This window comes from Scophthalmus maximus, chromosome 13 (assembly GCF_022379125.1).
Source record: "Scophthalmus maximus strain ysfricsl-2021 chromosome 13, ASM2237912v1, whole genome shotgun sequence".
Classification (NCBI taxonomy): domain Eukaryota; kingdom Metazoa; phylum Chordata; class Actinopteri; order Pleuronectiformes; family Scophthalmidae; genus Scophthalmus; species Scophthalmus maximus.
The window spans coordinates 20,349,960-20,373,349 of record NC_061527.1 but is presented as its reverse complement, the minus strand read 5'-3'; the positions used below and the strand labels follow the sequence as shown (position 1 = coordinate 20,373,349).

The following is a 23,390-nucleotide window of genomic DNA, read 5'->3' as shown; positions in this document are numbered from 1 at the left end:
GGACAATGTATCCCCCGTCTTTTCCGGCTCAGGGAAGGCAGGGCTTCCACCGCAGGGACAGTGGATCTCCGTGGACCGGAGGCCCCTGCGAGCGTGTGGCTCGCCACCAGCCACCGGCTCAGGGGACAGCTGTGTTACGCTGCAGTGGTTGGCCCTTTGCCCTAAGACAGCAGTTGCCATAAACAAACAGCGCCGAGAGCTACTGGCCCAGTCCCCAGCTCTTTTGGGGACGGTGCAGTAAGGCCTGCTAACCTTCAACCAGCCCACTTCATTAAGTTTGAATAGACTTTAACTACACTTTGGAGAGTGGCGCTACAGAATTGCTGCTTGTCCTGTCCAGAATAAGTAGAATGAAAATGAGAACAGTGGCTGCCAGACACTACTTTTTTTTCTTCTTCCATATTTGCTGTTACTGGTTAAAGTTCAGAGGAGCACCACGTATAGCCAAGTCAGAAAGTTGGGGAACATTTAAATAGTCAAGCACTCAACTAATTGAGATAAATGGGGTTTTTGCCAGTCAATGGCAAGAGAACAGTCTAAAGGATGTAAATGGGTTTTTACGAAACAATCCAAACTCAAGGTCCACTTACTAGCTTTTGCCAGAGCTATCGACACATAGGTCTTCATCATCGCAACGAAGTTTGCTCATGTGTCATGAAGATGGATTTGTTGACACACAAGCTCAGTGGCTCTTGTGTTTTTTTCAATCTACTATTTTTCAAAAAGGTACCTAAGTGCCTTTTCCCCCCCTACATATTTGTTTTAACAGTTCCTTAAAGGAATAGTTCAACATTTTGAGAAAATCAACAGTGTACTTGTTGAGAGTTAGATGATAAGATTGACATAACTTTTTGTGTCTGACTTACAGCTAGTCTGGCTCTGTCGTAAGGATAAAAAAAGAAGAAGAAAAGAATTAACAGCAATATTTTCAGGTAATGTTCGGATTAAACAAACTAGGTGTAACTTGTTAATCAGTAGGCATCAGAGCCAGTCACGCCAATGCATTTCCCAAACTATTGGATAATTCCTTAAACATTGTATACGCATATATTATTTTTTTTATCAGGGAAAATATCACACGTCACAGAACTGATTCGGCGTTGATATGATATATGATATATATCCCTGATGCCGGGGCCCCCACACTCTTTCTCCAAGTGCTCTGTTATGGCAACATGCAGTGTTGAGTTTACTCTCAGCCAAGTTGAGCTCGAAGGAGCTGTTGATATCATCACGGCTGAGTTCCTCCTCTCTGTCCTTTTGGAAGGCTTACGCTCACGCATAGCTAGATGATCCTTTTCTCCCACAGTTTTCTCCGGATGATATTGTACTATATTTGTATTCAGTTACTAATACTAAGGCAATTTTGATTAATATACCTATTCAATTATAAACATCATACTCTGTTATTAGTTTTTTTGCATCATGTTAGACCTCTTTTTGTCATCTTGTCAAAAAACGAAACAACAAAATGAACATATACAGGCTATTATTCCTTTACCTTGCAAAAAACATCCTATGTGCAGAGTGAACAAGAGTAATGTGAGGGAGCACAGTCAAATGAGTTCCACTACAGTATACAGTTGTGATTGCCAAACCGAACAAGGCGCTTTTATTACAGGAGCAATGTGAAGTCGATTGAAAGCAGGCGGGACACATTTCATTGCATGCGAAGCTCACGGTGTCAGAGATTCCGAAGGAGCCCCTTTCATCACTTCCAACACACCTTTTCTTTCCATCTTGTGAGAGTGAACGAGGTGTTTTTGCGTGACCTCGGCCATGAGGCCGTGGAGCATGGAGCGCAGCATCAAGTAATTGAGTTTGTTTTGTAAAACCACTTTCACGTGTTGCCGAAAAGACTCCCAGTTCCTCCTGCAACTAAATGAAAAAACACTTGAGCCGTCTGTAAGTGTGTGGTGGGGCCCAAATCCCCTATAGACACTCTGTGTTAATGTTTATTTTAAGAGTAACCTTTATATGAACAGTCATATTGCATGCTAGACTAAAAAAAACAAAAAAAAAACTGTGATTACACAGGCATGTATCTCATGCCTGCGGTTAGTGGTTTTATTACTAGAAAGTACATGAATGAAAAACATGAACCATATCAGTTCTGTGTAATGTCAGTGTTATGTCTTTATTTAAATGTGGGAGTAAATATGTATTTTAGTTCTGACTGAGATGTATGGTTCGGGAGCAATGCTGCAAATCTACAAATTCTCAAATTCACAGTCAAAGTCTGTCATTCTGCACAGGATGTACTTCCATTGCCGATCTCTGAAACAAAGTGAAAGACAAAAGCCCGTCAGTAAAGTTATCACAAATTGCCAAGTTTTTTGCCCATAAACTATATGTTTCCTTATGCCCCACAACAGAGACCCTTTCTTCCCACTCAGCCATGGCAGAATTGTAAGACTTTTTGGTTATACTCAAGATCTAAACCTCTGCCGCGTGCGACCACAAGTCATTCAGTGGGGAAAGCAGATGTTTTGAACCAACCTCAGCACTCCACTGAAGGTGGTCTGAGCACCTCGGATGAAGTAGCCATAACTAGGGACCACCATCTCGGCCTCTTCTCTGTAATATTCAGGATTGTCATTGGTCTTCCTGCGGAAAAGCAACAAATGTTTGAGAAAAAAAAACTTTTTTTGCCCAAAGTTGAGTATTAATGTGTGAACCTTCAAAAGACTAGTTTGACATTTTGGGGAACACAGAGTTGGATGATGAGATTGACACCACGCTCATGTCTGTACGCTAGACCGGCCCTGTCCAAAGGAGAAAAAGAAAAGAAAAAAAGGCTCAGGTTTACAGGTGGTCATGTTGCGGGACTGTTTCTTGGCCTGGGGGCAGTGACTTCTCAGCACAAGCAACCCTGCAGCCAAGAAAAGAGTCTGGCACGTGACCTTTGTAAAATCCAGGATGTGTTGAATAATGAGCCTTAGAAATGTTGGTTGGTGGACTTTGATAACTTTGGAAAGAGCAAAGCTTGAAGGCCCTGTTTCTAGTATTGTTTGATAAGCTGTGAGCGAACTGTCCACCGACATGAGTGTTTCTCCCACAATGTCAAACTATTCTATTCTTATTTTGCTGTGGGAACGTACATGCAGGAGTAAGGACACCGGCGTTTGTAGAAGCAGCAGTAGAACTGCCATTCCCGGTCGAGCACAGATTCAAAGTACTTGCTTTGCACCCCTGCCACCAGGCCATTTCGAGTACAAGTTGAAGTCCTGCAAAGACACATCAGTTATTAAGTTAAAAAAAGAAAGAGAATCACAGTTCATGGCAGTGAAACATATGTGAAATGACACCCCATACGCCTTTATTAAACATTAAGTTTGAAAGACTTTTCGGGAGGTAATAGGCCTACACAGAAAGAAAAAAACATAAGTGCTAGAGAAAATGAGTCGGTTATCATTTGAAGTAAATACTGGTTTGCTGACAGTTTGTTTTGTTTATGGCCCGTACAGCCCGCTGTCGCCAAAACACATTCAAGAATGCGACGTCCAATCGGCAGGAGCTTGCAGCATGTGTACACATTTGTCATGGCAACACGGGCACGGCCCTCAGCCATTCAACCAGTGGGGGTAGTTACCCTGCGGGGTAATGTCCCAGCCAGTGTAATTCAAACAGACAGCGGGCGTGGCAGTGATAGTATTCACTGTGTTTGCCTTTGAATCAGTAGGCTGGCCGCCGTTGAGCTCAACTCCAAATACAAAAAATCTGAGGGGCAGAAATGTGCACCACTCTCGAGCCCAGAAAAAGAGGGATCTGAAGCAGACACAGTCGAGTCAGCGATCTGCGTTGGTCGCGCGATTCGGGCTGCTGTTTACAAAGAGACGTCAGGCCACAATTCTCCCTTCAAACAGGATTCCTAAAGGTTGATCCAAGTCCTTTAATTAAATAAACCTTTCAGGGCGGCTGATGGTTAGTCAAACATGTTTATGTGAGTAGTGGCATTTGGAGTGGGGCGAAAAAAAGTATTTATCAGAGAGCATGGAACAAGATTTTTTTTCTTCTTCTTCCTTTGCATAGTCTGATTTTAGCTCTACATATTTTTTTTCTGAATGGCATCCAGTCACTGGCACGTGGCCTTTGAAACTGCAGTGAAACATGCACCTCCTGAGGGCTATCGACGAGGCCTGTGAGATGAATCTGGAGGTTTCTGTTGGAACTGTCTGTTGAAGACACATTACTGTTCTGGATGAGACCGTGATTCAGTTTTTATTTTGATGGTAGTAACAGAAGATACACATGTGGAACTTTTTGAGGTCAAATCATTGTTCAAGACTGTTTACAAATTGGTAAGTTTCGCAGGCGACCACCAAAGGGCTGCGCCCGCTATTTTCACGTCCATTCGCAATTCAAGCATTTACTAGATCTGTTTTCACCATTTGAAATTGAGGAAATGTGTTTATTTGTGCACACATTGACAAAATTTGCAGTTTGGAATGAGTGAAAAATATCAGACAGTGCAAGCCTGGCTAAGGGTTGCTACTTTTTGTGAAATGCAATTTAAAATTTTTCCACTTTACACCATTATTAAATATCATTAAGCGATCAATATGCAGGCCATGTTCCAAAATATCTCTGTCCTAATCTTTATTTTTATTAGTTGAGCTCCGTTATCCACACAGCAGAAACACAAAAAAATGAGATTAGTTGATGGTGAAACCTGCTTTATGGTGTGTGAATCATCCCTTAGTAAAACAATATCTATACAGCTCTTGAAGTGAAAGCAGCACATTGGCAGTGCAAGCAGCTCCAGCCCCAGACTCTAGTTTATTACTAGTGATAATACGGTATGCTTTGAGCTCCACCCAAACGCGGGTCATTTAGTGACAACCAGACAAATGACTGGTTGCAGCAGTATTTGTCTAAATGTTGCTGATGAGCTCAGGAGGCCTTCCATCTGTGTGCGTACGTCACCCACAATCGCCTGCAACATGGGTGCTTTTGTTCATACAACAGTTTTAGCGGCAAACTACACACAGGCCTTGTATGGGCCTTTGTTGTCTGCCAGCGGCGACCTTTAAGAGCCTCTGTTGCTGGTCACAGTATGCGTCGGAATGAAGGTCCATCATTTATTATTCAAAGGCATTTTAAAAAAAAAAATCTTTGATCCGTACTTCCTGCTGTTGATTGGAACAGTAACCGACAGATGATCCAAAGATGTGCCTGTTGCACAGATTTGTTTCTAATGAATGTCCTTCTGACATGTTTATCTGGGCCCTAAATGCTTTTCCTGCATAGATCCAATTTTAATTTATGAGAGGAACAAACCCAAACACGTCCACAGCTGCTGTGCAGACCAAAAGAGGATCTGCACAGAACACGGTGTTTACTGTACACGTGTATTTCTGACTCAGATGTTCCAAGGTGACCGATTTGTCCATCTCATTTCAGTTCATCTCTGCGTTTAGTCATTCTCTGTATGATATATTTCTTATTTGATTTCATCAAAAGATTCTTTGTTGTCATATAGCATTAATTGTTCATATCCCCGTTGGCCATGCTGCTGAAGAACTTCCAGCAGCAGTTCATCATGGTGAATTCTGTGCCCCAGGCTATAGACTTCTTACCGTGACAGCTACTGAAATTAGACTTGCTCGGATTGTTTAAAAATCGAATCAATTCAACTTACAGGTTGTTGAAACTTTTAGTGTGCTCTAGATTTTATAAATGCAGGCGGCACACTGCCTGGTTTCCTTCTAGACCCTGAACAGATGTGACTGTCCTCCCGCATGCCACAGCTCAATGCTGGTAAAAGTCAGAGACAGTAGATAGCAGGTGGCGACAAGTAAAACACTGATATATGACATATGACCGAGGACCCACCACTCCATCCCAGCACGGTTGATGTCGTCCCACCAGCAGTCACTGGGCTCCCCCAGACCCTCAGGTGTGGGCTGGCACTCGAACGTCCACAAGCGGTCCGAGCCGTCCGCCTCGCTGAAGTAGCTCCTGATCGCCACGAGGACCTCCCCGTGGGGACACTGGAAGTTGAAGCCCTGGCGGTAGCCGTTGACCCAGGCCATGTCGTGGTGATCGTGAGACTGGGCTGCGACCGCTGTCAGCAGGGACACCGCCAGCATCACCAGAGCAGGATTCATGTTGAAGCAGCGAGTCCTTCTGCCGCGCTCCCTCACAGCTGCCTCGGTTTAAACTCCGCAGAGCCTTTTGTTTTCCAGATGTTGTGGACCCGGGAGGGATGTGTAATTTTCTCCTCGCAGGACAAATCCAGAACCACTTGACATTTTTAAGGAGGACTCTGAGATAGAGCACGGACAAAGTCCCACGGCAGAGAAGGGTGTACCTTAAAAGACAACGCTCACCGATTACAAGCAATTCAGATATTTATTTGATACTTTATTCCACTCTGGAGAATGTGCTCATGTGTTAACCATCAAATTGTTCAGCTTGTTTACTACTTTGTAATTACCTTCTATACGGCCTTTTCGACGTAAGTGGTCACTTTGGCATTTTGGACCGAATAACGCTCCTCACATTATTCAGTGACGGAGTTGAGAACAAAATCTGGTGCCATAGCTGGTGGATTGGATTAGTGTGTGAGTGTGTGTGTGTGTGTGTGTGTTTTCCTTTTCCTTAACTGTTATCTATAAGCTCTGTCTCAGTAAATAGTGGCTTGAAGTGACACATTTTTTAAGCAATGTGGTTGTGTGTTTCTCGTTGAGATTCCCCCGAGGGAGTTAACTTATCACCTGAACATTTTATTCACGCACATGTTTGACATGCAACTTCTTATCAAAGAACAAGATACAGTATTTTGCAAAGGCCCCTGTCAATCATTTGGACTAATGATTTATCAGGCAGAGTTTTGTGCCGATCTAAGAAGTGAGATAGGAATGTATAATGGGAAAAATATGGTCTTTCAAATTTCAGAACTATAGGGGCTGCACCAAACCACTCCTCCAACTTCACAACTCTTTTGACCGCTCTCTTAACCCCTCCCCTTGTCATCCAATCATAGCAGTGATAACATCACTTCGGAGGCAAATTATACAACTTTTTGTAGGGTTGCAGATAACCTGCAGAAAAGCCCCCTTCACGAAGTCGCACATCCACTGGGCAGTATTTCCCCACTGGCTAGATGCTACTATTAATTTAAATTCCATACACCGAAGCTGAAAACAGAACATATTGTTTGAAAGTCATAGCAATAAAGAATATATATATATAAATCTTATTATGTGTTGCGTGTCCAAGAGTTGGCGTTGAATATCCAAACGTGTTTTTATAAAGCATCAGATGCAAACATGCTGGTGAAAAAAACTCATGGAGCTAATTTGAAATAGTGGGCATCCATCAACGACATCAACAGCTGGCAGCATAAACAAAAAGCCTTCCTTTCATCAACTTACCTTCATCTTGTGATCTGTACCACTTGATTTCCTGCGGTAGATCTGCCCCCAGAGTGAACACACGAACACGCTTGACAGATGGAGAATCAGTGAGCCAGAGCGATGCGCAGTGCGACATGGTCTTGATACAAAATCCTCACCTATGCTCAAGACGTTTTTGGAAACTTGCTAAGCCCCTTTAAAAGGAATTCAACTACATATTTGTGACCTGATTTTCATCCACAGCATGAGAAACTAGTGATCGTGGGGCTGGCACACACAAGATAGGGGAAGTGCAGGAAAGAGAGACGGATTGGGTTCGTTGACGGTGAGAAAAATATTCCATCACAGCAGCCATATCTTCGTGAGGGACCGTCCATTGCAAAGAATCCCTCGCATAGCTTGTGCACAACGTGGATACGGATCACTTGGTCCTAACGTGACCCCGGCGTTCAGTCGCAAACGCACCAGTGGATCGGGGCTGAATCACTGGTGCATTTTCTTCTCTGCCTCACAGGAGAGCAGCTGTTACATTTTTTCCACAGCTTCTCCTCCTGTTCCCGTGAAACGGCGCTCCTGTAAAAGCCGACCAGCGGAACAATTAGGCTCTGTTAGGCGAGATCATATTGCCGTCGGAATAATTTGTGCGGGTGTTGTTTCTTTCGGTCATGCTCGCGTCTTTTATGTCCCGACGTAATGTGGAGATTATGAAATTCAGGAAATTCAGAGTTTGATTTGTGTGATGGCTCTTGGCAAGATGGCACTACACCAGCAGTGGAAGTGACATTTTTTAATATATATATATATATATATATATATATATATATATATATATATATATATATATATATATATATATATATATATATGTAACAAAGGCCTAGATTTCAGAGCTGATGGCTTGATTTTTTTTCTTTCTTTTTTAAAAATAAATACATTTTTTTTGTCAGTATGTGCAGTGATGCTGGATTGCGTTCCCTTGAGCAATGGCTCAAAAACAAGTGCGCGATAAAGAATTGGTTAAAATAAGGGTACAAATAAGAATTTGACAAAGAAAAAAACATACACATAAATATGTTATGTGTTAAATACTTAAGTGTGGATTTATGTAAGTCAGGCTATAGGCAGCTTTTCCATACATTAAGTATGTAAAATGTACATATATCTGTCATAGCTATATGGCAAATAATAGTAAAATAAATTGTGTTCTTCTGTTATACAAATAAGTTATTTTAGAAGAAACGGTGAGGATATTTATGCCCATACATTACTGATCTGATATCTACCCTAACATTTGAATTAAAATAATATTAAATTAAATATTGAGGCATACAATGTGGAAGATAACTAAAGGAAGTGGCTACATTCATAGAAAATGTCACAAAAGCAAATGAAAAACGTCTAAGGAAAGCTGTGGTATTCGACATTATATTTCGCAGAGCTTTGGGTAAAAGCTTAGTGTCGTCAAAAAAAAATACAGACATATTGATTCTATAATATATTCTGTTACACAGCCACCCAACTTTTACATTATGCAACTAATAGGTTTCTTGTACTGTACTTGGCCCTGGGTAAGTGGGGAGAGAAATCCATTTGATCGCTGCCCGCCCGAGAATCTGATCCCATGCGAGAGATCATCCTCGATGCGTCTAAAAATAAGTGACAGCGCATGTTCAGGAATAGTGTGCGAGTCACCGCGTGAGGAGTTCCACAAAAGTCAAAATGGAGCAGAACTAAAGAGTTATTTTAAGGGCACTATTGTCTATTTAAAAATCCTTTATTTAGAGCAGTGCTGTTGGCACTTTGAGAATGTGGGCCTTCGTTCACAATACTTTGATCTGACTGCGTCATACAGACCGCACTGTGCCAAGGATCACACACCGGGCCTCTGGCTGGGGCCCGGTTCACAAAACATCTCAAGGTCCTGCTTTCAGATGTTGCTGTTTTTATTAGAAATAACTCCACTATTAAAGATTTTCGTAATCATTATGGAAAGCATGTGAACTAGTGAAAACCGCAGAGTATTCTGGAGAGGGAATCAATTTGAATTCACTCCAGTGATGAGTAAGTGTCTACAAATGACACGAGCAACATCTTCGGGTCACATTTGCACAAATGAATACCAGTCTTTTTCCGAAGGTAAATATTTTGCAGCTACAGTGCACATCTGCTTTTCATTGCAGTGAACTCCAGCACTCCAGCTCGGAGGACGCCAGTCAGGCCCCTACGTGCTCCTTGCAAGTGCCGTTGTGCGCTTCTGTGCAGCAGATTGTAGGATTGCACCGAAATAATCCACCGTCTAGGGTGGGGTCTCTGTTCTCCCCATTGTAGGCCGGGACGCACCAAACCGACGGTCGGCTGTCTGAAGATAGTCCACGTCGCGGCGGTGCATTTCGCATTGTCAAAATCGTTGGCCGTCTATACTCTGGCTATTCAGATTTAGCTGATTGACACCGTGTTGGTGTTTCCCCTTAAAAGACGAGCAATGATATTGAATAGCTCTGCAAAAAAGTCAACCTCAGATTGATTATTCTGACAATATCCCTGCATGGGTAAAACTACTACAATAGGGCAGGGTTGTGATCATGGTTTGATCATGGTAGACTACCCAAAGAGCGACCAAAATGTGTCCATGTTGATGTTCGGCATGTGCATATAATGTTTGCTATGGTCATAATTTTGTATTCAAGCATGTTAGCCAGTTATCAAACAAATTTGGACAAGCTTTTTTGAACGTTGGGCATGCTCCAACCCCTCTCAATTAAGGAATTCGTGTTGAAAGAGTAGGGAAATAAAGCATGAACTGTAGTTGAGGCTTAGTGGTGAAAAGAATCATTTGTATAGTGAGGCTGATGTTAAATTTATGGAGAGGTGTGGCATCTTGATGAACAGGAACTTCACTTTCTGTGCATGCTAAAACAAAATAAAAAAAATAAAAAAACAACTGACAAAAAAATGAGGACTAAATTAGTGTCTTCTGATAAGCCCATTGGTTATTCTAAAGACTAAACTGGTATTTCCTGTCAAGTGAAAGTCCCCTGACTATATTGATAGTAAAAAGGCCCTTATTTTAAGACGCCTGTTGATAAAGGAATCCTCCTCTGGCATTGCACCTTCACATTAAAACATCCTCTGTTTATGATTGGAAACGATAAAGACTCGATGCAAACATCCAAATCACTCCTGGATAGCAAAGACAGAGACACTGATGATCACTCGTATTCCCATACAGCTCCGGTCTCCCTGCACCCGGACAGACTTTCATTGTCCTGGTGGTGAGGTTTGTATGCGTGAGCAGCTGCCAAAGTACATAACCTCCCATTCAGAAATATATTAATGCTTCGTCTTTAGAAGCATGAATTTGGTGAGTTTGCCGCGCTTCATTATCCAGCGTGAAACTGTCATCTCTTGTCAATTATCACCACATAATGGGCCTGGTTTGAAATGGAGTGAAAGAGGAAAGTGGGAATCTGAACAGTATCAAACACTTGAGGGAGGGCAGAGCCTCTAAGGGCCTTTTCTTCAGAACAGACTAACCAGTTTATCAACACCTGCTCACATTATAATATACATACTAGTCCACATGTAATATGCTTATATGTTAACTCTGTCAAAAGCATGTCTGAATATGATGACATTTTATCATGATGTTGTGTTTCTTCACACGGCAGGTAGTGTGCTTTTTTTGTGTGCGTCACATGCATTCTGTAATAAAAGGAAAATATGTGATATGTGTGCCATTACCATTTTAACCACGACAGCAAGGGTGGTACTGTAGTTACTAACCGATTCAAAGCACGATGTTTCCGCTGGTCTGGAGCTCATCGTAAAAGGAAGTGTTCCTGGTTGATCGAGGCAGAACGTCAGGAAACACCTGTATGTGTTGTTCTGGAGTGCAGCCGTTGTTACAGTCGGAGGACTTGTTGCCTCACAGATTATCTGACCTTGGGCTTACAAGAAAAAGGAAGGTCTATTTTAGAGAGTCGAGGTGTGGCGTTTTAAAAGACGCGTGCATGTACCAAGCAAAGACGGTCCCATGAAAGAAAGATTCTATCAGGCACCTCGGTGGTCTAAAGGGGCTTAGAGGTGGCAATCATGAACCTCTCATCCCTGGTTTAAGTTTTTCTTTCATGTCATTCCCCAGCTCTCTTCCCTTATTTACTCTCTGTCTCGCAAAATATCCGTGGTTGTATTATGGGATTTCTTTTTCTTTTACAGTACCTGTACTTGCAAGTCAACCAGAAAAAGTGCACGACTAAATCACTGGTCTCGCCTTGTAAGGTTTAATCCAAACATAATCTGTTTTTAGACCATAAAGCCCGACTTGTCGAGTGTCAACGGACGGTATTAATACAGGCAAAGCATAGCATAGAAGCTGATGACTCAGTGCTGGATGACTAAGAACATTTCATAGAAACGCAGGTATGCACAAACGCTATGATAATGGATCTGATGACGACAGTATGCACAGTGGTGATCGATCTGGCTTTGTCACTCTGTCAATTTGATATAAACTACATGAGGTCAACATTTGCTAAACCTGAATCTATAACACAAAGCGTAGAAAGATGGGTCCGTAGAATCTTTTACTGAATTTGTTTTTTTAAATAAACACCAAAAGCACTTAAGGTAGGGTAAAATATTAGACATTATATAAGGTAAACATGCAGATATTGAATGCTGGATCCATATCTATATTACCAGACATACATAAATACTGCCCCTTCCATCTGTCTTTCTTCTATAGAAAAGTTGTTCACACAAGGTTTTTTCTGTGTTTTTGGTCTTCATTCTGTCTGTTTCCATCTGCTCAATAAGATTTGTATAAAATAATGATGGCAGTTTCTGCGTCTCCACAGTCTTTAACAGATAATGGGTCACTGAGCACATATAACCTGGGAGAGAATTTAAAGTCATTGCTAGGTATTGCTTGTTAACTTGTTCCGAAACGTCTTAAATCTTAGGCCACTCCTAGACAGCATGTAGTAATGCATCCTCTGACTTCTGAGATTTCCATCAGTCTGCTGTTTTTATGGCCTCATTGATGTTATCTAGATCATGTCCAGTAGAAGCAACTTATTGCAACTGTTGAGTCCTTAATGCTGTTGGAAGTGTACTTGCCTGGCAAAATATTTTTGAATAGTATAGAGAGGCCTTGTGACCCAGTCCAAATATTTTGGTGAGATTCGAGGGGCAGTGTAGATTGCTGAGGGGCTGCTCTCAGAGAGCCCAGCACGGTAGACAGCAAGTGCCCCAGTCGTAAGTACTCCCTATCAAAAGATTTCAGTAAATTGTCTTTGAACAAATCTCAATTTGCACAACTCCCTCTATCAATCTGCACTATTCACAAGAATGGGGCTTGGTCAGCGGATAACTTCACGGGAAACCATGTGCTTGACTCTGAGTTGAGGTGAATGTCTATGTTATGGATCCTGTACATGAAAAAGGATCAATGGATCCGTTGGGAAGCGATTTCCACCTGTCAGAAAACTTGCTGTCCAATCACAACCGATTATCTGATAATGGGCAGGATTTATAACACGAAAGCTGCCGCTGATAAATGAGTATTTGACAAAGTACCCAATATATTCCCACAAATATCTAATAGGTTAAAATGATGCAAGCGCTCACATTTTATATTAAGGAGGTCAAATGACAACTTCACTGTAAAGTCATAATGTTCTGCAAAAAACTTCTCTGGCCATTGGCAACTTGACTGGTTGGCTCCGGCATGCAAACGCAAGGTGGTAATCATATTTGCTTTTTTTTACTATAAGAAAATCGAAAAGAAATTTTATCTCAACATCTGAGTTTCTAATTATGAATGAATGGAGTAATACTTTACTTTTAAAAAGACAATTATCCCGGTATGCAGGGTTATGCAACTGCCACTGTAAGGATGTCAAAAGGTCCCTCAGCAGGGTCCTTTTTTTTCTGTAAGACCTTTGCTGGTTAATAGTGCTTCACTGATGAAATTAAGGGGCCAGCCAACAGGCCACCATAATAATGTCTACTACAAAACAAATCACTTTGCTTTAGGCTGTAACCACATCAGAACAATGTGTCGCAGTGGCCTGGAGGTTGTGTCTGAGCCATGACTGGTGAGGCAGGCAGGCAGAGATAAGCCTCACGGACAGCAGAAATAATGGGAGAGCGGGAATGAAAATAATCAGGCCCCAAGTATTTCAAGCACATGATACCCAGTTTTCAATTATTTGGCTATATCGATGAAACAACTTCCCCTTCAGGCTTCAAGGTCTCCTGGGAGGGGACATGCAAGGATCGAAATATTCGACTGAATCTAAAAGTATAGTTTCATTTAAGGAACATAAACGTGACACAAACACCACGCACTGTCCTCATCTTGTTATCATTTAGTTATCATTTGGACTGCACATATCGGCGTTTCGTATTTTGACAACAAAATGAAGGAATGCATTAGTTCTGCTCGGAAAGCCAGCACAGTTCAATAGCTCTCACATCACATATCATCTCCTCTGACGGATCCTCGAAAGTCCGGCCACCGGACCGAGAACACATTTATTTTCTAGCGGCTCAACACTCCTGCAGCGATCACAGTAATTATTATCAAAGTCCAATTTGAAAATTTGATTCTTTAAACTCTGCAGGGAAGAAAACACACAAAAAAAGTCAGGAGTCAGGAACAAAATAAGTAATGAAATGCGATTGGTGTTGACCATGTTGCCAACCATGGGATGAGCATGAAGGAGACTGGGTTCATCCGACTCTCAAACCAAACCATTTAAAGACCACATATTGGCAGATACCACCATATTCCATTACATCAATAGAGTGAGCCTCTGCACTGTCTCGTCTTCTAAAATGCTTCTGAAAGAAGCTCAGATCGTGTAAAATAACGGAGATATGAATATTTGCAGGGTAAGCTACACAGTCTTATTAATGGTACTGGATCTGGAAGTGTATTGGTGCTGCATTATATCAATTGATTGTCTTTTTATCCTGTGCTACATTGTCTTGTCCCTTTCAGACAGTCGTTTATTATTATTCAAAACGCCGTCCTTCATCCTCATGCAATCCTCCGCCCATTCAACACTGCACACATTGTTACGTTTCTGGACAATCCTCCACAACAGCCTAATTCCTAATGACCAGAGGCTAGAGTAGGCCAGGTACTATATCATTTGGGACAATGTTAGTTTCCAGGGGCTGCACGGTGGTGTAGTGCTTAGCGCTGTCGCCTCACAGCAAGGTTCTGGGTTCAAATCCCAGTTCGAACCAACCAGGGCCTTTCTGTGTGGAGTTTGCTTGTTCTCCCCGTGTAAGCGTGGGTTCTCTCTGGGTTCTCCGGCTTCCTCCCACAGTCCACAGGGATTAGGTAAATTGGAGGCTCTAAATTGACCGTAGGTGTGAATGTGAGAGTGAACGGTTGTTCGTCCCTATATGTTGCCCTGCGAAAGGCTGGTGACCTGAGCAGGGTGTACCCCTCCTCTCGCCCAATGTCAGCTGGGATTGACTCCAGCCCCCCCGGAGACCCTTAAATAGATAAAGCGGTAGATGATGAATGGATGGTTAGTTTCCAGCAAACTGCTTTGGTCCACAATTGGCCTGTGAATCCACTTTACATCACATTCAGTTTCCACCCATACTCGATGTTGGAAGGTGCATTATTGCCCCACAGCCCAGGCAACACACACAGTGTGTGTGTGTGTCGTGTGCTGAGATGGCTTTAATACGTTCTCTAGAATGAGTGAGGTTTAATAAATGTGTTTGTTGAGCATCCTGTTTCCTGTATTCTACGATTGAGTCTTTCATCTCTGTCATGTAACGTAATATCTCTACAAACAGGCGTAGCATCTATAATTTAATTGGCAGCAGAGAGCAGTGGGCTGGTGGCGATCATTAATCACACAGTGAAGTGGAAAATGTGGAACGTGACACTGATTCAGCTAATGCCGTATTGTTTTCCAGCTTCTGACGTTATTCAAATGACTGCGAGGAAAGATCCGAGTGGAGGAGCTGTTTAACTGACGGAACTGAATTTGTGTTCTTCCTAAGGCTCAGCTCTTGTATTCTAGCATATTTGAATATATGATATAATAATTCAAATCTGTGATGTTAGCTCCACAGGTGAACCATGTCCAAGGTCAGTTTTACTGGTTGATAACACTTGTTTTGAGCTGTAGTATGCCTATGTGAGGTATTAAAAGCTGGTAAATATGATCGAATGTAGCACATTTTTAGTTCCGTTACAAAAAATAATGTTTAAAGAAGAAATGTGTCTCTTGATTTGGTGAAGGAAAAAGTTCTACGATTCATCGGTTCACACACACATATTGAACAGTTGCATGGTCTCTTTTCCATTAATCAAAACCATGTAGAATCAAAAGTGTGACAGGCCAAATTTCAATAACTGCTGCTTTTACAGTTCTTTTAAATATGAGCATTTAACATGTAGTGTAGCAACAGAAATAGATCTATTTCAGTCAAAGAGATGGTTTGACATTTAGGGGAAAAACAATATGTATTTATTATCTTTCCAGGAGTTATGAGTAGATTGACGTCACAGCAGACAGCTGATGCCGGTTTTACCAGATTATGGATGGAATGGAATGAGAGGTGGAATATGTAGTGATGCACAATTCAAGCCTATTGATAACTTTGATCATTAAAAAAAAAACCAAGTCCATAAAAGAGAGAGGATCTTCTGAGAGGACCAGCCCTTGCTGTTGTCACAGTATGGAAAATAATGTGACGTGCTGTTTATTGATTTAGCCACGCAACTCAGACCCTGCTGGGCATACTCTCCACCAGCGAGCTCTACAAACGTCCTCTTCTTCCTGCCCTGCCTCGGCTGATCAAATGGCAAATGGTTTGCATAAAAGGAGACTCACTTTTTAAAAAACGTTGACTGCATGTTAAAATGCAGGGAACGGGTCAGGCTGTTCATACTATATCTCACAATCGAGGGGATTAGGTTGCAACAGCTATTTAATCTGTGGCTAAGTGTGTGTGTTGTCCCACTCGGAGCCTGCAAGGGGTCAATAGCGGTCACATGACTCAGAGAGTAGATTTTGCAATACATTATATAGTTCCAAGCAGGTGTTTTACACAGTTCCTAGTGGGATTTACCACAACCAACTACTTTGAATGACTTTTGCAGTCTTGCAGTCTAAATCTGTATAATGTGAATCAAATACTGATGTTTCAAATATTACATTTGTACAGTATTGAAACATTACTTTATAGGCTTTTCCATTTTTCTGTGATAGTTGGCGTCACATCCCACTGTAATCTTTCTGACATTTATATTAACACTGAACCATCAATTCATCTTACAATCCATTTAAATTAAATGAATGCACTAATATGAATATAGCCCACATAAAAGACCCTTCTTCACACAGGTATACCGATATGTATGCTAATCTCATTCTTTGTAGCAGTAGTACACTGTGGGAAATGTGAATACAGCAAACCTGAGGCTTAGAGCACTTTATAAGGAAGACCTTGCTAATACTGGGTAGTAGTTCCTCCCCTTGCTCAGTTACATGGCGTAGTTGGAAACATTCCTTCCTTTCAGATTCTGATTGCATTTCATCATCTCTGCAGATTCATGCTACCAATCTGCTGTTCCACACATCCCAAATGTGTTTTATTGGATTCAGATCGGGTGACTGGGGAGGCAATAAAACACCCTGTCACGTGATGGCTAATGATATTTACCACATCATTTGAAACACTTTTTGGTCAAAATTCTAATCCTGTCGGTGAAATAACATCCAGCTCCAGTCCTGTTAATTCGCTTATGACAAGGAGCTCTAAACTAACACTTTGTTAATATGCTGTGATAGTTATCGTTTTTCTTTTCTTTTTCTGGTATACCAGTTTGTAATTTGTGTCATAGTGTATCAAGCTAAATTTTTCTCCATTTGCATCTTTGTTAAACAGCATTTTAATAAGTAACAGTTATGTCCACCATCATCCACATTTTTGTAGCATCAAAAGACAGAATCATTACATGTTTTATATACATTGTTTATGTTAACATGTTATGTGTTACATACATTCATGTTGTGCACGATGGAATCGCATGGTAGGGCCCGTTTTTTTTCAAATGTGACCAAATGTAACAGTCAGGACAGGACATACAGGCAGGCAGCCCCTACATGCTGTAAATGTAAAATGGTCCAACTATGTGGCCTCAGACGGTGCATGTGCTGTTTAACAAGTTAAGGAGTAGAGGGTGTGCCGGCCCCTCCCGGAATAATGCTTGAAATTTGTAATTCACGTCAACTTTTCCGAGTAGTAACGCAACCACGAGGTATTTTCTTGAAAGGCTACGGACAAAGACATGTTTGTACTGTGTGTGAGCACAGCACATGGAGGGGATGTAGTCAACCCAAATTAAGGTGTGAAAATGGTGTAAATTTTAAAGAATACTTTAATATGGATTATTATCACATTAAATCAGCACTAGTATATGAGTCATTGAGCAACTGGGACAATAATTGCATAAACATGGTTGATAAGTCTTTTGGTTTCTTGTAAGCAAGTCCGAGCACTGACACTTATCACCATGACAACAATCTTACACTGATACTCAGTTTGTATGAAGGACAGGCACACTTTCACTACAGGGCTGCTACAGAGGCAAACAGAAATGGTAAAAACGGCAAGGATTATTTGAATTGAACAGTGGCCCACTGATGCAGCGGTCCACCGGGATTCGTCCAGGTATTCCGGATGGCCACTACAACACTAGGTATACTCTGATGTCCATGTTTACTGTCACTTGCTGTCTAATAGAAGCAGAATTGATTAAATCACATGGGAATTTTTGGTGGACTAACTTTTAACCCGCTGCGGCCTCCTGTCATTTCTCTATGCAAACAGTAGATAATACTACTAGAGCAAGTTTTGACAGGAAAACGACAATCTCAACTACTCGCATGAGAGGAGGTCAGTATTCGGAGTCCATTCTCTGCCCCTCTTTCTCAGACAACTTCAGAAGATTGTCGTGAGGTGTTTGACTGGTAGCCACTGCACTGTCAAAAAGCCTGTACAGCAGGCCACCGTCAGACCTTCCAGCTGCGCAGACGTGCTATTATTGATGAGCTCAAGTCCAGCTCACATGCTGCATACCAGATTTCATCTCAGAATGCTGCACCTCCTGACAATCTTGGCAAACCCCTTGATCTATGTAAACATTGGGCTGCTATGTTATCACTGCAGAATCAATAGTCTCACAAAGGAGTGTATTACATTGTTTACTTTTAATGGTGAGGAAAAAAAAGACCAGCACATAACATTGTCTGTTTTGCTCATTCTCAATAACTTACTGGTTACTCAAATGAAAGAAACAAGTTATTGTTTATACCGTTTTGTATTGCATCCACAAAGCAATTTAGAAGTATTATTATTACATAATAGAGAGTTTATGTCAGTATATTATCACTTGCACTCAATATCTTTCTTTTCCTTTCCTGAAAATACTTTTCTGGATTTTTGTCTTTTTAAAATAATTGTCTTTTGTTGTCACTGAAAGGGCTGACAGTAAACTCTGTGGTGTTTGCTCCTTGGAGTTTACTTGGTAATTTTATCAAGTGTTGTCACAGTTTTTTAATGGATTTCTACTTTTGGAACTGATATTTTTGTAGGTGTTGTTTTTGTCTCACAGTGGCCATGGGTGCTCATGGTGACATGTACATTAGCAAGCAAATTACGGTTGATGTTGTTTCTGTACCATACAGAAACATACAGCACTTCCTGTGAGACAGAGATACCAAGGTACCTATAATATTTGCGTACAGTAGCAGATAAAAAAAAAATATGTTCAGCTACTGGTGTGTTTTACCAACTGGCACTAGGGTGTAACAAAACATAAATATATTTATATGTACTTTTACAGACTAGTGCACTTCTTATGGGATAATTGTTTATTGTTTCACTTCCCTCACAGTGAGGAAAGACAGCAGGCTCAACTAGAGATACAGAGTGTGAACACTAAAATACAACAGGATTTACTGTGCATGAATTGGACTGATCATATAACGGTTAAATAAAAAGCATAGCAGCATATTAAACTCTCGACCTGCACTATGTTTGAAGCAACTCTCCAGAAACAAATATTTTAGCATCGGTTAAGTTACAGGATAGACTTGTTGTTTACCGTTAATGTCCATTATTCACAAATGTACCGTCACAGTTCAGAAAAACCCTCACAATAACTATCGACTGTTCTTGTTTCTCCCATTCTTAACCAAGGCTTTCAAGAGGGTGGTCTTTTAAAAGGTCATAGAAAAATCCTCCGAGGGCCCGCCCTCCTTTAGGAGCAGGCCCCCCACCGGCCATCCCCCCGCTGTTATCTGTCACAGAAACCTAAATGGCAGCTGGAGCTGCAGCTCAGTTCTCAGTACTCATCTTGCTGGACCAATCAGCAGCTGCTAATACAGTGAACCAGTACATCATACTGTCTGTACTCTCAGATATGAGCATCTTGGGTAAAAACGCTTTCTTGGTTTGAATCCTATCTCAGTGGGTGTTCCTTTAATAGGTGATGGCAAGGACAAACATCCTTATCCCATCCTCTTCCCACAGGGCTACATGAAGGCGAAGTACTGAAGCCCCTTTGCAATGTACACTACTTCCTTGGGTTCAAATATCTGCTCACATGACTTCTCATATCACTGCTATGCAGACGACAGTTGATTTTACCTGTCATTCCAACCAGGACACACCATAGACCCGGCAAGGATCTTGACTTGTCTCTCAGAAAAAAACACTACACCTGTCTAAGTCTGAACTCTTATTCATCGTGGCCAATCCATCCCTCCATCACAATGTTAACATCAAAATCAACTCTTCAGCTCTCATTCCAGGTTGCGAGAAACCTGTGTGTTATGTTTGATAACCAGTTATCCTTCTCTGACCATATTGCCTTTCTCCCAGTCATGCCCCTTTGCATTATACAACAGAAAAAGAAATCAGGCTTCACCTGACTCAGTATGCCATCCAATTCTTGGTACAGGCCATAGTTATCTCTCGCTTTGACTACTGCAACGCCATTCTGGTGGGCCTCCCTTCATGCACAGTGAAACCCTTAAAGATGGTCCAGAATGCTGCAGCATTCCTTAATGAGCCCAAAAGGGGACATGTTATTCTGCTGCTCATCAACCACCACCAGATACTTATTGCCACCCATCTCAAATTCAAGTCACTAAAGCTTGCATACAGAGAGCCTTCTTGGTTTGCACCATACTTGGAGACTTAACTCTTCGGAGAGCACTTCCTCTCCCAACACCTCCTACACCCTAACATGCAAAACCAGCCGTTACTGTGCACATTTGGTGCATTTCTGTACCTGTTCCCCCGCACTTTGTCTTATTTAACAAATTTAGCACTTAGTTCTTACCTTAAGATCTCCTACTATACTGAAGCTTTAGTGTGGTCCCTCTGTTTTAAGTCACTAAGAATACAAGTGCCAAATATATATAATTGTAATGTAAAGTAAATGTGATAGTCTGCAGTGGGAGGAATTACAATTATTACACAATTATGCACTCCCTCTCTCAGCACACTGTGACTCATAACCAAGTCACACTGAGCCAGACTATTGGAGAGGACTTTAAGTAATCAAATGTAGGTTTCAGTTAAATTTGAACTATCACTAATAATGAGTTAAATATTTCAAAATTGTTTTCTGGATTAAAAAAATGTATACCACTGCACCCTTACTGTTTACGTTCTGTTCCATTAATTTTCAGTTCTCTGTATATTTTGCCATTTGACTGTTTGTTTCATCAACCTCCCTGAAGCACTGACATATAAGCCTAAGCTTTTGTCTAAGAACATCCATATTCTTAGCTAAATGGGAATCTACCAGACATAATCATTTGACCACTTCCTTCATCATGGTTTAGCTTTTTAGAAATATAGACTGGGGTTAAATATCCTTGGGCTGGTTGAACAGAAGCTACCTTCCAGATCACTGTTTAATGGTTTCCATCCTGTGAATGCTGCTCCTCTACCCCACTACAGTTTGTTAGTCATGCTACCACCTTGATCTTCATTGTAACCCATATTGTATACATTTTCACTTATTTCCCAGATATTATCTGGCCTTTCAGTAACAACATGCCATGTTGACATGAAATTGTGGGTAAATACGGTTTACACAGTGCTAATCACATAAATTAAGGCTCTATAAAAACAGAACAGACTCTTCATTAGTATCAAATGTGCTTAACTACTTCATGTCGAAATGGCTGCTAAGAAAACAGTCCATCTCTCTTTTAGATGTAAGTTCTAATTGCCAGAGCGCTCTGACATTGAACCTGACAATGTGAGCCCTCAGTAGCAGCAGTTTAAAACAAGTACACCACACACCATACACTCTCACTTTGGTTAGCTTTGTCCTATAGTTGTTGCTGGCAGTACAGCACAGTTTAAGCTTGGCTGGCCCCCACATTAGCTTGGCTAGTGAAGGGTTGGTTGCTATGACACCGGCATCATTTAAAATGATCTTAAAAAGTGTCAACCGGGGCCTGTACTACAAAGTGAGGGTTAGGATTAGGATTCTACATACTTAGGATCGATTTTCGTTATCTGTGTTGCCTTAACCTACCATTGACCATCCTGGATAACCTGTTCTATAAAGCTGGATATCAAGTGTCAACCCTGGGTTTTCCAGTTCCGAGTGTGTTCATATGGAAGAGGCGGAGTCGTTAATTGCAAGCGACATCGTCAGAAACATGAATAAAGTTTTTGATACGATACGAAAAGAAACACTGATACATTAGGTTTACAATTTGGTTTAAGCGACATGTAAAAGTGACATTTTACAAAGTGAAATGGAAAATAATATGATCAAACAATTAAAACAAAGCAGAACCACCAGAAATATTTTTCAAAATTTAAAGTCGGCCTAAAAACATCATTCAAAATAATCACAGGAATTTATCAAGTTTACTATTGAGCGAATATTTTGCCTTTTCTTCTGATGATGATCAAAATATTATTAAGAGATTAAAAAAATTATATTATTACAATTTTATTACTGCTTATGATCACAGTCTCCTCGTGTTGTATCGAGCTGCAGTGATAGAATAAGAAAGTAAAATAGTCAGAGATTCTGTCGGGAATCCAATCATCTCTATTGAATTGAAAAGCTCAAGCTTTGTTTATTAGAAGCTGTTTTAAAACCAGGGTGGAAACATGAAAAGTCTGGAACAGCAAGAGCTCAACAACCCATGGAAGTCAAAATCCCATTCATATTCTAAAACAATATTGATTATTGGCCATAATGTCGTAACCATCCAAGGTAGATTGACCACGAGGTAATGAGGTTGTGAAACGATAGTATATGCACCTGTAGAAGCCACAAGTCTGTATGGTATCTTACTTCGAAAGAAAAATATATCTTATCCGTGATATCATTGAGAAGTACTACACTACCCACAATCCTAAAGTGTAACATCGTCATCTCTGATTGGTTGGAAGTTCTTGGAGAGGCATTTTTGCAATGGTTTATGGGAAGAGTAGTCCCTTCACTCTTAAAATAATTATGTACACAGTCTTGTACCTTTGTCTTTCTTTCTTTTTTTGGTGCGTATTAAATGTTAGCGATTCATCTCGTGGTTTATTGGCTTGGTTCCAGGCTTGAAACTCTTTTGAAAGTTCTAAAAGTGGGCGGTCCAACATCTGCTTGCGAGTTATAGTTTCTGTAAACTCTTTTGACCTCTGGTTCTCGAGGGATCTGATTGGTCCCTAGTTAGTAAGACCGGCAGCTGGCTTTGATCCCTTGTCTCGCACTTCGTAGGACGGAAAACGACCCAGAGTTTGAACCTGAAGTTACCTCGATAGTCCTGCTCCGAGGTACCCTGTAGTCTCTGTGCGCTCACGACTCTCTCTCTCCCGCCGCCCCCAGCCCCCACACTGCCCCCCCCCTCTCTTTCTCTCTCTCTAACCGCCCACCTTCCCTCACCTCTTACGCAAAAGGCAGCGGCAGATTGTGATTTGTCGGCGGCGCCCCCCCCCCCTCCCACCCGGGCC

At 41.4% G+C, this 23,390-nt stretch overlaps 1 protein-coding gene across 2 annotated transcripts; it reads right to left on the bottom strand.

The window, feature by feature from the left end:
• Nucleotides 1-1,578: 1,578 nt before the first annotated feature.
• dpt (dermatopontin) lies at nucleotides 1,579-7,532 on the bottom strand. Of its 2 annotated transcripts, XR_007032058.1 has the most exons (6): nucleotides 7,380-7,532; nucleotides 5,836-6,313; nucleotides 3,102-3,227; nucleotides 2,500-2,607; nucleotides 2,115-2,277; nucleotides 1,579-2,035 (listed from the first exon to the last, which is right to left on the bottom strand). XR_007032058.1 is itself a non-coding variant. In XM_047336999.1 (5 exons), exons 2-5 carry the CDS (start codon nucleotides 6,108-6,110, stop codon nucleotides 2,211-2,213), a joined length of 576 nt encoding a protein of 191 aa, XP_047192955.1. In that variant the 5' UTR covers nucleotides 6,111-6,313; nucleotides 7,380-7,531; the 3' UTR covers nucleotides 1,579-2,210. The 2 variants fall into 2 exon arrangements, 1 of the variants encoding a protein (XP_047192955.1); XM_047336999.1 differs by having other exon boundaries at nucleotides 1,579-2,277; nucleotides 7,380-7,531.
• Nucleotides 7,533-23,390: the final 15,858 nt, after the last annotated feature.